At 43.4% G+C, this 15,830-nt stretch overlaps 1 protein-coding gene across 3 annotated transcripts; it reads right to left on the bottom strand.

Moving 5' to 3' along the window:
* Nucleotides 1-1,094: 1,094 nt before the first annotated feature.
* On the bottom strand, nucleotides 1,095-14,268 carry LOC123512088 (fatty-acid amide hydrolase 2-B-like). 3 transcript variants are annotated; one of them, XM_045268291.1, is made up of 13 exons: nucleotides 14,185-14,268; nucleotides 13,542-13,864; nucleotides 12,051-12,185; nucleotides 11,617-11,713; nucleotides 10,518-10,604; nucleotides 10,062-10,192; nucleotides 9,510-9,621; nucleotides 8,989-9,143; nucleotides 7,956-8,099; nucleotides 7,324-7,428; nucleotides 5,924-6,145; nucleotides 5,331-5,513; nucleotides 1,095-1,822 (listed from the first exon to the last, which is right to left on the bottom strand). In XM_045268291.1, the coding sequence occupies exons 2-13, from the start codon at nucleotides 13,740-13,742 to the stop codon at nucleotides 1,724-1,726; spliced, it is 1,671 nt and encodes a 556-aa protein (XP_045124226.1). In that variant the 5' UTR covers nucleotides 13,743-13,864; nucleotides 14,185-14,268; the 3' UTR covers nucleotides 1,095-1,723. The 3 variants fall into 3 exon arrangements, with proteins under 3 accessions (XP_045124226.1, XP_045124225.1, XP_045124227.1); XM_045268290.1 differs by lacking the exon at nucleotides 14,185-14,268 and adding an exon at nucleotides 14,037-14,174; XM_045268292.1 differs by lacking the exon at nucleotides 14,185-14,268 and adding an exon at nucleotides 14,078-14,101.
* Between the last annotated feature and the right edge of the window lie 1,562 nt (nucleotides 14,269-15,830).

Below are 15,830 nucleotides of genomic sequence, written 5' to 3'. Positions count from 1 at the left end.
GACGACCCACGAATCTGTTGCTGCTGCTTGTTCTTTCTTTGTTTCTTTGTGTTCTCTTGTGTGTGACGCTGACTCATGCTGAACAACAGGACATGATACCGATACTCAGCATGTTCACACACACACACACACACACACACACACACACACACACACACACACACACACACACACACACACACACACACACACACACACACACACACACACACACACACACACACACACACACACACACACACACACACACACACACACACACACACACACACACACACACACACACACACACACACACACACACGTTTTTCCATTAGATTTTATGTTTTCTTATCTATTTATTGATCTATTTTACAATTTATTCCTTTACAATGCCTAGAAGTAGTTATGTAACGTGTGAACTGAGAAACACCACTACTACTACTACTACTACTACTACTACTACTACTACTACTACTACTACTACTACTACCACTACTACTATTACTACTACTACGTCTACTGTTACTACGACTACTACTACTACTGCTACTACTACTACTACTACTACTACTACTACTACTACTACTACTACTACCACCACCACCACCACCACCACCTAAAGTATAAACCGAGTCACCTTTACGTTGAGACTAAAATATAAGGAAAAAAAAAAAAACAGTCCAAAGAAATAGTTATTTTTTATTAGACTCGTAAATATTTGTAATCTTAATTGCATCTAAATTTTTGGTAATAACAGCGATCTCTTGTTTACGGATAACTGGCCTCCTGACCTCGGCTTCTGGCTCAAGTAATTCCCGGCCCGTGTATTAATAGAAGGGACATTAGCGGTGGTGGTGGTGGTGGAGGAGGAGGAGAAGGAGGAGGTAGTGGTGGTGGTGGTGGTAGTGTTGGTGGTGGTGGAGGAGGAGGTGGTGGTAGTGGTAGTGGTGGTGGTAGTGGTAGTGTTGGTGGTGGTGGTGGAGGAGTAGGTGGTGGTAGTGGTGTTAGAGGGTGGAGTTGGTGGTAGTGGTGGTGGTTGTATTAGTAGTAATAATTGTAGTGGTAAAATCTCTCTCTCTCTCTCTCTCTCTCTCTCTCTCTCTCTCTCTCTCTCTCTCTCGCTCGCTTATTTTCCCTTATTTATCTATTCTCCACTTGTGTTCGTTCTTATTCTCTTATTTTCTTGTTACTTTGCTTGTTCTTCCTCTGAGTTCCTTGTTGTTCCATTTCTTTATGAGTCTTTTATTCCCCTTGTCCTTCATTTAAATTACTTGTTGTTCCCTTTCCTTCTTGTCTATCTTTCCTTCCCCTCTTTGTCCTTCATTTTTGTTCATTCTTGGTCGTCTCCCCCCCCCCCATACCACTCTGTTTGTCCTTCCTCTGTATTCCTTGTTGTTAGTTTTTCCTTCTTGTTTTTCTCTTGTGTTTCTTGTTGTTTCCTTCTCATCTTGTCCATCTTTCCTTCCTCTGTTTGTTCTTCATTTGTGTTCATTCTTGGTTGTCCTTCCCCTCCACTGTTTGTCCTTCATTTGTGTTCCTTGTTCTCTTGCCTTGTTTTTCTCTTCTGTTCCTTGTTCCTTTCTCATTTTGTCCATCCCTTCACCCTGTTTGTTCTCTTGCCTTGTTTTTCTCTTCTGTTCCTTGTTCCTTTCTCATTTTATCCATCCCTTCCTCCTGTTTGTCCTTCATTTGTGTCCCGTGTTGCTCCCTTCTCTTCTGCGCCTCCCTCAGTGTTCCTTCTCTAGGGTATCTTAGATGGACACACCCAGCCCCCGAAGTGCCGCTCCAGGTCCTCCGCCATGGCAATAGTAAGGTGGTCCTGGTGCATGCCGCCCACGATCTGCAGGAAGGCGTGGGAGTGGGCGGGATCAGGTGGTGGCAGTGACGGTGGTGGTGGTGGGAGGATTAAAAGGAGGAAGAGGAGAAAAAGAGTAAAAGAAGGAGTAGGGAAAAGAATGGTGGTGGTAGTGATGATGGTAGAAAGAGGAGGAGGAGGAGGAGGAGGAGGAGGAGTAGTGGGATGGTGGTGGTGGTGGTTGTGATGGTTGTAATAGTAGAAGATAGCAGTGGCAAGAATTATTAGAACAATTTATCTCTCTCTCTCTCTCTCTCTCTCTCTCTCTCTCTTCACCCATAATCACAAAACAAGCCAAAACACAACAAAAACACACGTTACATTCTTCATTAACTTTTTCCTCAATTCAGATATATGTTTTCCTTTTCCCTTTCTCTTTTTCCTGAATCTGAAATGACGAGCTTTTCACTTTTACATTTCCAATCCATCGCCTTTCCTTCTCAAATTTTGCAAAGGAAACGAGGAAAAGAAAGATAATTCAGAGAGAGGGGGACTTTTTTTCCTTTTTTTATATTTATTCATTTATGTAGTTTTGTTTCTGTGAAGGGAGAGAGATAAATATGTGATCTCTCTCTCTCTCTCTCTCTCTCTCTCTCTCTCTCTCTCTCTCTGGACAGCAACAACTCGTGGTAGGTACAGCATAGCATTATATAATTATACGCACCAACTCTATCATTTCAAGTAATAGTCCTGAAGAAAAATTAGAAAGAAAAAAGAAGAAAGGAGGAACTTAAGAAATATGAAGCGATAGCAGTGTGGTATATTGTTGCTGTTTCTGTTATTGTTGTTGTTGTTGTTGTTGTTGTTGTTTGTGGTGGTGGTGGTGATGATATAGATTCACGTATGCAGTAATGGAGCTCTCTCTCTCTCTCTCTCTCTCTCTCTCTCTCTCTCTCTCTTGTGTGGTCACTTGCTACAAGATATGCCTTCCTTGAACAGTATTTTCAGAACAGACAATGTTGACACGCAAGTCAATATTTTTACAGCTATTTTTAACAAATGTCTAAATATCTGTGCACCTCTTGTTACAAAAATGGTTAAAAGACCATTCGCACCCTGGATGGATGATGATTTACGGTCTCTTATTCATGAGAAAAATAAAATACATTTGTCCTTGAAACATGATCGTAACAATCTCGAAATTCGTGGTGAATATAAAGAATTGAAGAAACTGGTACGAAGTTCACTTCATAAAACTAAATCTGAATACTATAATAAAGAACTTGGAAACAACAGAGGTAATACTGCTGCAATGTGGAAAATTATAAAGGAATTAGCCCCAGTCTCCAAAAGTAAGGGTCCTGTAGCTATGAGGGAGGATAAAGAAGAGTTAACGTCTATGGCCAACAATTTTAACAGTTTTTTTGCAAATGTTGGGAAAATAACTTTCAATGAATGTCAAAGGAATGTTCCAAGAAATTCTGATTATAGTATTCCTACTTCCGATACCAGTACGTACCCCTGTCTTTCGACCTCAGCCTGTAGATAGTGACACGATTATCTTAATCATTAAACATATGAGAAATAGTGACTCGCACGGCTGTGATGGCATATCTTTGCGGTTTTTGAGAGATTCTCTGACAGTTCTCATACCTTACCTAACCTGTATCATAAATACCTCTATTGTAACAGGAACCTTTCCGTTACTCTGGAAGCAAGCAATAGTGGTTCCAGTCTATAAGTCAGGTGATGCAAATGAGCCCCAAAACTACCGACCTATATCTATCTTGCCCGTTATATCTAAAATTTTAGAAAAGGTTATTGCATCTCAGCTAACTAAACATCTCGAAACCAATAATTTATTAAGTAAATCTCAACATGGGTTTCGAAGCCATCTATCGACTGAAACGGCGCTCATGACAGTTGCTAATAAACTGTTCGACAATATTGACAAACGTAAAATATCTCTTGTCACTTTATGCGACCTGTCTAAAGCTTTCGATAGTGTCAGCTATAAAATTCTAATAGATAAACTGCATAAGTTGAAAATTGACAATTTTGGTTTGATAGTTATTTAAACAAAAGATCACAGTGTGTACGAATGGGAAAGACTCTCTCTGATAAATTAGAAATTACATACGGTGTCCCTCAGGGATCTGTGCTTGGCCCAATCTTGTTTTTAATATATGTTAACGACTTAACACATTTTATTTCTGACTGTATAGTAGTACAATATGCTGATGACACCCAGTTTATTCACACTGGTAGTATTGACAATATTGATGACCTAATGTACCGAAGTGCTACTACCTTTAAAATTGCTAAAGATTATTTTAACGTAAATGGCCTATTGCTTAATACTAAGAAAACGCAGTGCATGTTTGTAGGCAGCAGATCATATATTTCAAAGATACCTCCAAACACTTTTTTAAAGGTCGATGGAAGTAAGATAGCCCCTAAAGATATGATAAATAATCTTGGAGTAAATTTTGACAAGTACTTGACGTTTGATAAACATATAAATAACATTACCAGAAAGAGCTTCGGTACGTTAGTCTATCTAAATAGGATTAAAGACTACCTGAGTTCTGATGCAAGAACAATTGCTATAAACTCCTTGTATTAAGCTCAGTGAATTATGGTATGAAAATATGGGGATCTACTAACGCAACTCAGCTACAACGAGTACAGAAAGTACAAAACTTTGCTGCTAAAGTTGCACTGAATGGAGGGACTAGGCGTGACCACGTCACTCCTTTCCTGAAAAAGCTTGGATGGCTAAGAATTGAATATAAATATAAATATGAATTATGTGTAATGACTTATAACATTTTGAATGAGAGAATTCCGCACCATATTCTTCCCCTACCAAAACTCAGTGATCTACGGCTTCTTCCTACCAGACAACAGAATCAACTGTATATCCCTCACACTAACACACACACTGGGGCTCGCTCAGCACTGGTGGCCGCGCCACGCCTGTGGAATAGCCTTCCCGCTTGTCTCAGGAATGCCGCCACCGCTTCTTCTTTTAAACGACAGTTGCTACGCCACTTTTAGTGCAACAGTTTAGTACTCCATAACTATTGTACAAATTAAGTGTTTTTCTTGTTTTACTATGTTTTTAATTTATTTTGATTATTTGTAGACTTAGTGTTTTATTTTTCTTATATAATTTTACTCATTGTCGTTTTAAGACATTAGTTTTACCGTTCTAAAGATTTTAGTGCAGATAGTATAGTCTATCTACTTTTTATGTATTTGTGATTTTTCCTATATAGAACAATCTTAAATATTGTTTACATGTTGCCTGACCCAATGTTTCTATGCTGTAAACACCATGTAAGGAATAACCATTGTATTTTATAATGGAATAAATATTCTGACTCTCTCTGACTCTCTCTCTCTCTCTCTCTCTCTCTCTCTCTCTCTCTCTCTCTCTCTCTCTCTCTCTCTCTCTCTCTCTCTCTCTCTCTCTCTCTCTCTCTCTCTGTGTGTGTGTGTGTGTGTGTGTGTGTGTGTGTGTGTGTGTGTGTGTTTGTGTGTGTCTGACCTGTATGCCGAGGGGGAGGCCGTTTGAGGAGAGGCCGAGGGGGACCTGCGTGACGGGGAAGCCGAGGGCGTTGAAGATGGCAGCGTAGGTGAAGTTGAGTGGACGCAGCAACGACTCCCCGTGGTAGGGCGCCTGTGTAGGGTGGCTCGGGTACAGCAGCACGCCGCCGTGGCCCAGGAGGCGCTGTGGTGGTGAGGGTGGTGGTGATGGTGGTGAATTCAACTAAAACACACACACACACACACACACACACACACACACACACACACGGCCCGGTAGCTCAGTGGTTAGAGCGCTGGCTTCACAAGCCAGAGGACCGGGGTTCGATTCCCCGGCCGGGTGGAGATATTTGGGTGTGTCTCCTTTCACGTGTAGCCCCTGTTCACCTAGCAGTGAGTAGGTACGGGATGTAAATCGAGGAGTTGTGACCTTGTTGTCCCGGTGTGTGGTGTGTGCCTGGTCTCAGGCCTATCCGAAGATCGGAAACAATGAGCTCTGAGCTCGTTCCGTAGGGTAACGTCTGGCTGTCTCGTCAGAGACTGCAGCAGATCAAACAGTGAATTACACACACACACACACACACACACACACACCTGTATCCTCATCTGCAGCGCCTTCCACTGTGCGTCCACCCTTATCTTTCTGTTGGAGGGCGCCGTGGTCTTCTCCTTTCCGAACAGCACCTTCTCCTGGTCTCTTAAGAACTGAGCCTCGGCCAGCACCTTGGCCAGCACCGCCTGGGACAGCGAGGCCAGCGTGTGGTGCGGCCGTCCCAGCACCCACCGCGTCACCTCCGTGCCCACGTTAATCTCCCCCTGCGTGCACAAAACATGGGTAAATTAAGGAAGGTGTGAGAAGCAATCAGGTCTACAAGTGCCGCTCCCTCTGTTATAGTGACGTATGAACACTGCATCACATATAGTTGGGTCAGAATGGTGAAATAACAAAAGAAGGTCCAGGAGGGCCTACACATGGTGTTCCCTCTGTTATAATGACACATGAACGCTGTATCACATATAGTCGTTAGAATGGTGAGAAGATGGCTCGTATTCTCAAACATTTCCGTATTTCACCTCCACTATTTCAAGAGAGGTTACTTAAATTTACACAAGTTTTTTTTTTTTTTTAGTTTTTTTTTACGGTTCTAAAGGCAGAATGACAAGATTTTTACATTATTAATTGGAGAAACTCTTGAAAACCTCGATAATCATCTATGTGGCCTTGAGAGAATAAAGCGTTTCTGAATACGACCCAACAAAAGAAGTTATAGTAGAAGCATCAGGTCTACACGTGCCGCTCCCTGCATGAACTGTAGCGACGTAATAACATAAGCAGTGGTGCCAGAAACCATTGCCCTACACTTGGCGCTTCCTGCATGAAAAGACATAATAACCAAGAAACGAGTAAATTGAGGTGTGTGCAGCGCTCGGCCTATACACGTGGCAGTCGTTGAGGTTAGTATAGAGCATTAATAAGGGAAGCTACAAGATTAAGCCATGAGGGTGTGTGTTACAGTCCCTGAATGAAAAATCGCCGCCTGTCCTCACCCTTCATCCTCTTCCTACTCCATCATGTTTGTGTTGACGTGTGAGTTTGAGAGAGAGAGAGAGAGAGAGAGAGAGAGAGAGAGAGAGAGAGAGAGAGAGAGAGAGAGAGAGAGAGAGAGAGAGAATTATTGAAAGAAAAGATTTTTATTTATATGATAGAATTTCCTGTTTTGTCTTTCTTTTTATGTGAATGATCTTTGTGTGTGTGTGTGTGTGTGTGTGTGTGTGTGTGTGTGTGTGTGTGTGTGTGTGTAATGATCCGTCTTTTGATTGTTGCAAATTATCTTATTTTTCTTTGGAGAGAGAGAGAGAGAGAGAGAGAGAGAGAGAGAGAGAGAGCATTGGGTTTATTTACCTTCTGAAACATGCAACCACACACACAAAAAAAAAAAAAATGGTTACCAGAGAGAGAGAGAGAGAGAGAGAGAGAGAGCACCAGCCATCACCTTGTTGTCAGCCAGCTGTTGGTAGATGGGCGTGTCATCTTGTGTTTCCTCAGCCAGTTTTTCCCGCCAGATTTGGTAGGACCACTGCAGGCCGGGAATCTTCACCTAGGAACACGTGGGAATATAAGACCATGAGAACATAGGAACATTATTACAGGAATACAAGAGTTGGTGTGAGAATTCTGCCATGCTATATCCACTTGTCATGTCCATCGGTAATCTTGTCTAATGTTCTTGTTAACCTCTAAAATACCGAAGTCTGAGAAGGAAGAAATTTTAAAGGGTATGAGGATAATTACACACACACACACACACACACACACACACACACACACACACACACACACACACTGCAACTCCCTACCTGCTTCTGTATTCCCACCTTCCTATGACTTGGCTTCATTTAAGAGGGAGGTTTCAAGACATTTATCCCAGATTTTTTTTGGCTACCTCTGTCGGATCTGCAAGGGGGCTGGCAACTAAGTAGGCCTTTCTTTTTTTTCGTTTTATGTTAACCTTGGCCAGTTTTCCCCTCTTACATAATACACACACACACACACACACACACACACACACACACACACACACACACACACACACACACACACACACACACACACACACACACACACCTTCTTGACAGTACAGTCGTAAGTGTGCCTGTAGTGTTGGGTCACCGCGCGCTGCACCCTCAGTAGGTCTCGACTCAGGCCAGACGTCAGGACCCCATCAGCATCTCCCTCCAGCGAGAACACCTCCACTGCTCCGGGGTTCACCTGTAGGCACGCTCCATCACTGTTTTTACTACTACCACCACCACCACCATTACCATACTCTTATATTTTATTCATTTTTTTTTCCTTCTATCAAAATCATATTCATAAGCAAAAATTTCCCTCTATTTTGTTTTCTTTATTATTTTCTTCCTTCCTGTGCATTTTTTTTTTTTTGTTACTCCTATTATTCATCACTCCGATCCTGCCAACCCCCGTGTCATCTACCCTGCCTCATTTTAATCCTTACCCTGCCTCTACTCAATCTTTACCCTGCCCGCTCTTAACCTTCATCCTCTCTCTCTCTCTCTCTCTCTCTCTCTCTCTCTCTCTCTCTCTCTCTCTCTCTCATCGTGGCAGTGTTGCATCTCTTGCTGTCCAGTATACTTTGCTTACATACTCACTCCTCTTCTGTGATCTTGCTGAACTGCTTGACTTCTTTCCTCCTGCGGCCTCGCTGAACAAACATCCTACTTTCTTTCACTCCTATTTTTTTATACCTTTTTTGTCCAGTATTCTCAATAGTTCATTCCCTTTGTGGATAATATTTGGAACTCCCTGCCTGTGTCTGTAGTTCCGTTTCCCGATGAATTTAACTAAAAATAAAAGTTAAAGTTGGTTGGTTTTAGTTCCAGTATACATCACATCTGATGCTCTCCAGAACGTCAGTCAGGTGAACCCAGCTCCCCACTGTGGCTCAGCAGTAATCTCCCAGTAAACGGCTTCAACTCACCAGTCCGAGCGAGTCTCGATCTACCAGCCTTAGCAATGCCAGGCCAGCGCGTTGCCGCTGTACCAGCCTTCCACCCGCCCTCTTGTGTACCTGAAAGCCTATACAGCACCACAGTGCACCTCTCTCTGACACACTGAGCACAACAGTCACTGCCGTTACCTTCTTGCCGAGGGAGAGCTGCGCGGCCCTGTCCCCGGCCAGCACGCTCAGCACCAGCGTGAGATCCGAAGCGTGGCGCGTGAGGGGCCCTGGGCACTGCAGGACACTGGTATCCATGTCCTGGTGGAGGTTGCAGCCACGCACGCTCACCACGCCTGCACCATGATTAGTGTTAGGAACTGAGCAGGAGTGGCACTCAAGACAGTGTATGTCAGTGGAGGACTCTACCACTGACACTGGCACTCAGCAATAGATAGAGTAGCTGCGTGGTGGTGTGTGGGTAGATACATAGATGGATGGCTCAGTACGTAGATAGACAAGTAGATAGATAGATAGTAGATAGATAGATAGTAGATAGATAGGAAGATAGGTGAATAGGTTGATAGATAGATACATTGCTTAAGATTCACATTCTTGGATTGAATGAAATAAGAGTATATTTATTCTCTCTCTCTCTCTCTCTCTCTCTCTCTCTCTCTCTCTCTCTCTCTCTCTCTCTCTCTCTCTCTCTTTGTAATGACCTGCTGTTGGCTTATGCCCGAAGAGTCCGCAGAAGAAGGCCGGCGTGCGTATGGAGCCTCCCGTGTCGGTGCCCACACTGAGTGGCGTCCCGCAGGCACACATCAGCGCCGCCTGTGTTGGCAGAGGCAGGGAGTTGGAAGGGAAGAGAGCACGAGGCAGAAATGAAGAAAATACAATTAATTAGATGATAGATAAATTTGATACATAATATTCATAAGTATATCAATGAGGTGAATAATAAAGTAAGATCAAATGCTAAGTAGATTGAATGTAAATAAAGAAATATATTATACATCCACCGAAAAAAAATAATGATGAGAGAGAGAGAGAGAGAGAGAGAGAGAGAGAGAGAAATCTTTACGTAAAATAACTTATGTGAAATATACATCGTACTCATTCCCACCATTTCCATCAATCTCTTCCCCTCATCCACACCCGTCACCCAAGCACCACACCACACCACAATTACTCCATGTCTGCCCCTCACCCCACATCCGTCACCGATGCACCACACCACACCCAGCTCCCCCATCCTCCTCCCCCAGACTCACCTCGCCTCCCGACGCTCCCCCCGGCGACCTGCGTGTGTCATATGGGTTGGAGGTCCTGCCGTACACTGGGTTGTCGCTGTCCCACCACATGCCCAGCTCAGACAGGTTAGTGCTGCCGATCAGGATGGCGCCTGGTGGTGGTGGTGGTGGTGTCATTAGTCTTGTTTTTATTGTTGTTATTATGATCGTTTTTGTTATTTGTGATATTTTTGTTGATGTTATTACTTTTTTGCTGCTTTCTTGCTATTAGAACTACTACTACTACTATTACTACTACTTCCACTACTACTGCTACTACTATCATCACTACTATCACTACTACTACTACTACTATACTACTACTACTACTATACCCCCAATGATAATACTGTCGCTGTTGTTGCTATCACTACTCTAATTACTACAACCAGCACCACCACTACCACCACCACCACTACCACTACTATTGTTACTCGCCAGCTCGCTTGAGGTTAGCCACCACCTGGGCGTCCTTGTAAGCCAGCAGTCCCTCACGAGCCAGCAGACCCCCAGTGTGAGGTAGCCCTGGGGAAGGAACAGAAGGAAGGCACTGTGTTATGGCTCTCTATCTTCAGTATGGGCTCTATATAGGTTACATTGGGTTAAGTTAGGTTAGGTTAGGTTTGGATTACGTTAAGTTGGGTTTTTGGGGCTTTTCACGGGAATTTCTGGGCTAAAGGGGATACCTTTTGTGGCACCTCCTATCTCAAAGCCCACCCGCTAGGAAATCGTTGCCCCGAGTGAGGAAGCCCAACCTACACTCAGACCGTGGACAGGATTCGAACCCGTGCGCTTGGAGACCCCTCGGACCCCAAAGCACGCATGGTTCCACTGTACCACGGCGGCCTCTAAGACTAGATAGAAGATAGAGATGTGTCTCTATCTTCTCTTCCTGATTCAATGTGGGTTCTATATAGGTTAGGTTAGGTTTGGCTAGGTTGGGTTAGGTTAGGTTCAGTTTGGTTCCTTTTAGTTAGGTTAGGTTAGATATTATGTATCTTTATGTTCTCTTGATGGTTTAGTATGGGTTCTATATAGGCTGGGTTAGGTAGGGATGTGTAAGGTAAGGGACGGGAGGATAGGGATTGATAGGGTATGGTAAGGTAAGACTAGGTTAGATTAGGGTAGGGTAAGGTAGGTTAGAGTAGGTTAGGTTGGGTAGGTTAGATTAAGGTAGGGTTGGGTAGGTTAGGTTAGATTAAGGTAGGGTTGGGTAGGTTAGGTTAGGTTAGGTTAGGTTAGGTTCGATTAGGTTAGGTTAGCTTACATACTACATAGATAATTGGAAAAATGCCTCTTTGAAATTAGAAGCGTTTAAAAATATCTGTAGAGAGCAATTTGTCTATTTGTCTGTGCCGTGATGGTCTAATTAAGGTTTTTTATAACTCACTGGGAAACTATCAGCAAAAAACAGACTATTCCTGCTTGTGGCTTTTGCAAATAAATGTTTAACAATATCTTTAGAGAACTATTTCTCTCTCTCTCTCTCTCTCTCTCTCTCTCTCTCTCTCTCTCTCTCTCTCTCTCTCTCTCTCACCCGCCACGCTGATGGACTCCGTGACAGTGAAGGGAACACCGAGGAGAGGCTGATGTGTCTTCACCCACTCCTTTGTCAGGCTGCCGCTGCGGTAACCCTGTGGTGGTGGTGGTAGTAGTAGTAGTAGTAGTAGTAGTAGTAGTAGTAGTAGTAGTAGTATAGTAGCAGGAACACGTCACACACACACACACACACACACACACACACACACACACTCCCGGTAGCTCAGTGGTTAGAGCACTGGCTTCACAAGCCAGAGGACCGGGGTTCGATTCCCCGGCCGGATGGAGATATTTGGGTGTGTCTCCTTTCACGTGTAGCCCCTGTTCACGAAGATCGGAAATAATGAGCTCTGAGCTCGTTCCGTAGGGTAACGTCTAGCTGTCTCCTTAGAGACTGCAGCAGATCAAACAGTGAAACACACACACACAAACCTGATCCAGCCTCTCGTCCACGCGCCTGGCCAGCAGCAGTGCCCCCTGGAAGTCCTCCTGAATGAGCGCGTTGAGCACCGGGTTCACGTTGCTGATGCGTGTCACGTAGCACCGCACCACCTCCAGGCTGGTCAGCTGCGTGGGTGATGGGAGGAGAGAGGGGAAGTAGAGGAGTGAAGGAGGAATGCTTGAAACAGTTCTCAGGCGGTCAACCATCCAAGCACTCACCGACACCCTGTTGCTTAACCTCACTGATCAGACTGGAAGTGGTGTACTCAAAGCTGTGTGAGTGTGTCACAAACTTTGCCTGATAATCACTCAATAAATAAGTGTTGTTTGCAAAGGCCACAACGAAGATTATTTATTCATTTATTTGTCTATTTTTGGTGAGTATTTCCTTATTGATGATGTGGAAACACGAAAAGTAGATAAAATTTTGAGTGTGCCCAAATCTTTCCCAATAGTCAGTAAGGAAAAATTAGTTGGCGACAAGGCAAAACGGCAGCGGTTCATGATCGCTATGGAGGTTCACACACACACACACACACACACACACACACACACACACACACACACACACACACACACACACACACACGAGGAAGTTACAGAGATAAGATGTGCCCTGAGAAAACATTGACCTGCTGACGAGAACAAGTATCACGGTGTATTTTTGTGTGATAACGATTATTGCATCCTTATCTACCGAAAGAGGGGGAAAAAGTGAGACCTGAGGGAAGGTTTACGTATGCAGTGAAGGAACATACTTCTAATGAGCGTGATTGAAGAAGGAGCAGAAAATCGAAACAAAATGTAAAATAAAAGTAAGAGAGCATAGCATAAGGAAGGAGGAAGAAGAGAAAGAGGAGAATGAAGACAAGAATAACTAAAGATTAAACAGAAAAATATATAAAAAAAAAGTTAGGGTAGACATTTATTGCTTAGATATAATAAAACAACGTAAAGAAGGAGGAATATGAGGAAAAGGAGAATGAAGAGGAGAAGGAGGGGAGTGAAGAAGAGAAAGAGAAGGAGAAGAATGATGAAGAGAATACCCAATAAAATAGAGTTTGGAGAGACATTCATTGCCTCGAACCTGAATGAAGTAACAAAAACAAATAGGATAAAGAAAAGAAAATGGAAAGTCTAAGTAGAATACCCAAAGACTGAATTCGCAAAGCTTACCCACGAGCTGTCTGGAAAAGATCGATGCTGACACACCTTCAGAAATGATAACAGAAATAACAAAGACATTTATCCCATTTTTTTGGCTAGACCTTTCGGACCTGCAAGGGGACTGGCAACTTAGTGGGCCTTTTTTTTCTCTTCTTTTTATGTTGTTCTTGGCCAGCTTTCCCCCTCTTACATAATAAACAAACACATTACAGGCGACGTATGTAATGCTGCCAACACACACACACTCTCTCTCTCTCTCTCTCTCTCTCTCTCTCTCTCTCTCTCACACACACACACACACACACACACACACACCTTCCTCTCCCTAATATCTTGAGCGAGCTGGGAGGCAGACAACAGAAGCACAGGGTTGAACACAGGAGGCAAGGCAATCTTACGCCTCCAGCCAGCCACCAACACGAACAGCACAGTCACCCACGCGTCCCATAGCCACCTCAACACCTGCAGCAGAGGCCACGCCACCTGCAGCACCGCCATCACCACTGACCGCAGCATGGTGGTGGTGCTGGTGTGGTTGTTGTTATTGTTCCAGTTAGATCCTTTCCTTTCTTTATATTTCTCTTTTTCACTCCTCGTCAATTTTATACTTAATCTTCATCTTACGTGAATGTTTTGAGCTGTGCATCACGAAAAAAAAAATATATGAATAAACAAATGAATGAATGAATAAATAAATAAATAAGCAAACAAGTAAGTAAATTATATTAAAGAGTTATTTATATAAGCTGTCAGACTCTTCTTTCCAATCTTCATCTAAACAGTAGTAATATTTTTCAAGAAGGAAATAACCTCAATGATAATATTAGGAGACACTTTTTGTTTTTCCTCACTATACGTCACTCTGTTCTTATTTTTCTTTATATCACACGTGTATTTTCAACTGTGACACGGAAAATAGAATAACGAAGCTCTTTTCCAATCGTTCCAAGCAGTGCACCTCAGTAGCGTCCCTGCGTGGCGAGCCTGGCCGTTGGAGGGATGACCTGAGAGGCGAGGAGAGAAGTCTGTACCGCCCTGTGAGTAAAGAAACACTATCTCGTCTTATCTGATAGCAAGACACACACACACACACACACACACACTGTAGTGATCCTGGCCAATGCAACTAATGCTATAACCGATCACTTTGATACAAGATAATTCTCACCACCATATGCAATGTTTGAAGTCTTTATAAGCGTGTGTGTGTGTGTGTGTGTGTGTGTACACCAGTCCACCTTAATTAACAGAGCGTCCACCTTTGGCCTGAGAGCGTGATAACTCCAGTGGTGGCAGCCTAAGCCAAGTGTTACGTCAGGAGGCGGTGGTGGTGATGGTGGTGGCTAATTCCCTGTCTGAATACATGCTTGCCTTACGCTTTAGCAATAACAGTCATTCTTTTATTCGTGAAGACTCAATGAACAGGACTCGTATTCTCAAATTACAAGAGTCAGGTCAGTTAGTCACAAAAGCTTAACGTGTGTCATTGGACAAACCTTTCACTGCTACTTGCCACGTCTTTCCTCTGAGTGATAAAGATTCTTCACTGTGATTGTAAAAGTGGCGGGAGTAATTGTTTGGTGTTCGTGACAGTATATTTTTAGTCGTGGTGTAAATTGTTTTGTCGGAATTGTCGCTCTAAATGGTGACGTGAATTAGCTTCATTACAATATAACAATCGACCATGATGAATGGATAAAGCAAATAGGTGGATTCTTAGTAATGGAGCAAAACCAATGTCACTACTCTGTCTACTTCCAACCAGCGGCCAACCAACTTGCCTCCTCCGCTACTTGCTCTCACCCTCACTTTTTTTTTTTTTATCTATTTATTTTATTTCATTTTATTTTATTTTATTTATTTATTTATTTATTTATTTTTATTCATTTATTACTCTTTGTGTGTGTGTGTGTGTGTGTGTGTGTGTGTGTGTGTGTGTGTGTGTGTGTGTGTGTAGTATAACTCAAGCCAACACCAAACTGCAGCTCCTTTACAGCCATGTACTGCACCAACCTTCCAAATCGGACACTCCATCCTGACTCTAGTCACGTATTCATTTAATCGCAGGTCTGTGGTGATAAGTACTCGGCTCATTCATAGTGGTGACAGTGGTGTGGGTAGAGGAGGAGGAATACAAAGGAAAGAGTGAGTCATTGATTAAATCATTTACTTCAAGAAAGTTCACTAAACTATTGTGAATTACTGTTTCCTTCCAGGAGGAGTAAGAGGAGGAGGGGGAAGAGAAAACTGCAAGAATCACGTGAGTGTGAAGGCAGTGCGTGACTCCCACTCACCCACTCACCCACCCACCTCATCAAGACCTTTATGTTCTTTTCCTAACAAGAGCGGAACATTAGCGCAGTTATCTTATCAACTTCTCTAACTGCCCACTGCCTGCCTTCATCCTCGTTCTCCTCACCGCAATGTCGCATCTTTTATCTTTTACCGCTATTTTCACTCTAACTGCTCTTCTGCTTGGGATAACCTCGTGCCTTCCCTCTTCCCGTGACATCGCTACCTATAGTTTGTCTTTCTTTCCTCGCGCTGTCCGGCCTTTTTGTCACGCTGCGTAGTTCACTGGCCACTGCAACACCAGATAACAAC

Source organism: Portunus trituberculatus, chromosome 32, assembly GCF_017591435.1.
Source record: "Portunus trituberculatus isolate SZX2019 chromosome 32, ASM1759143v1, whole genome shotgun sequence".
Taxonomy (NCBI): Eukaryota; Metazoa; Arthropoda; class Malacostraca; order Decapoda; family Portunidae; genus Portunus; species Portunus trituberculatus.
Note: the sequence above shows the minus strand (reverse complement) of the source record. Positions and strands in the feature narration are given on the sequence as shown.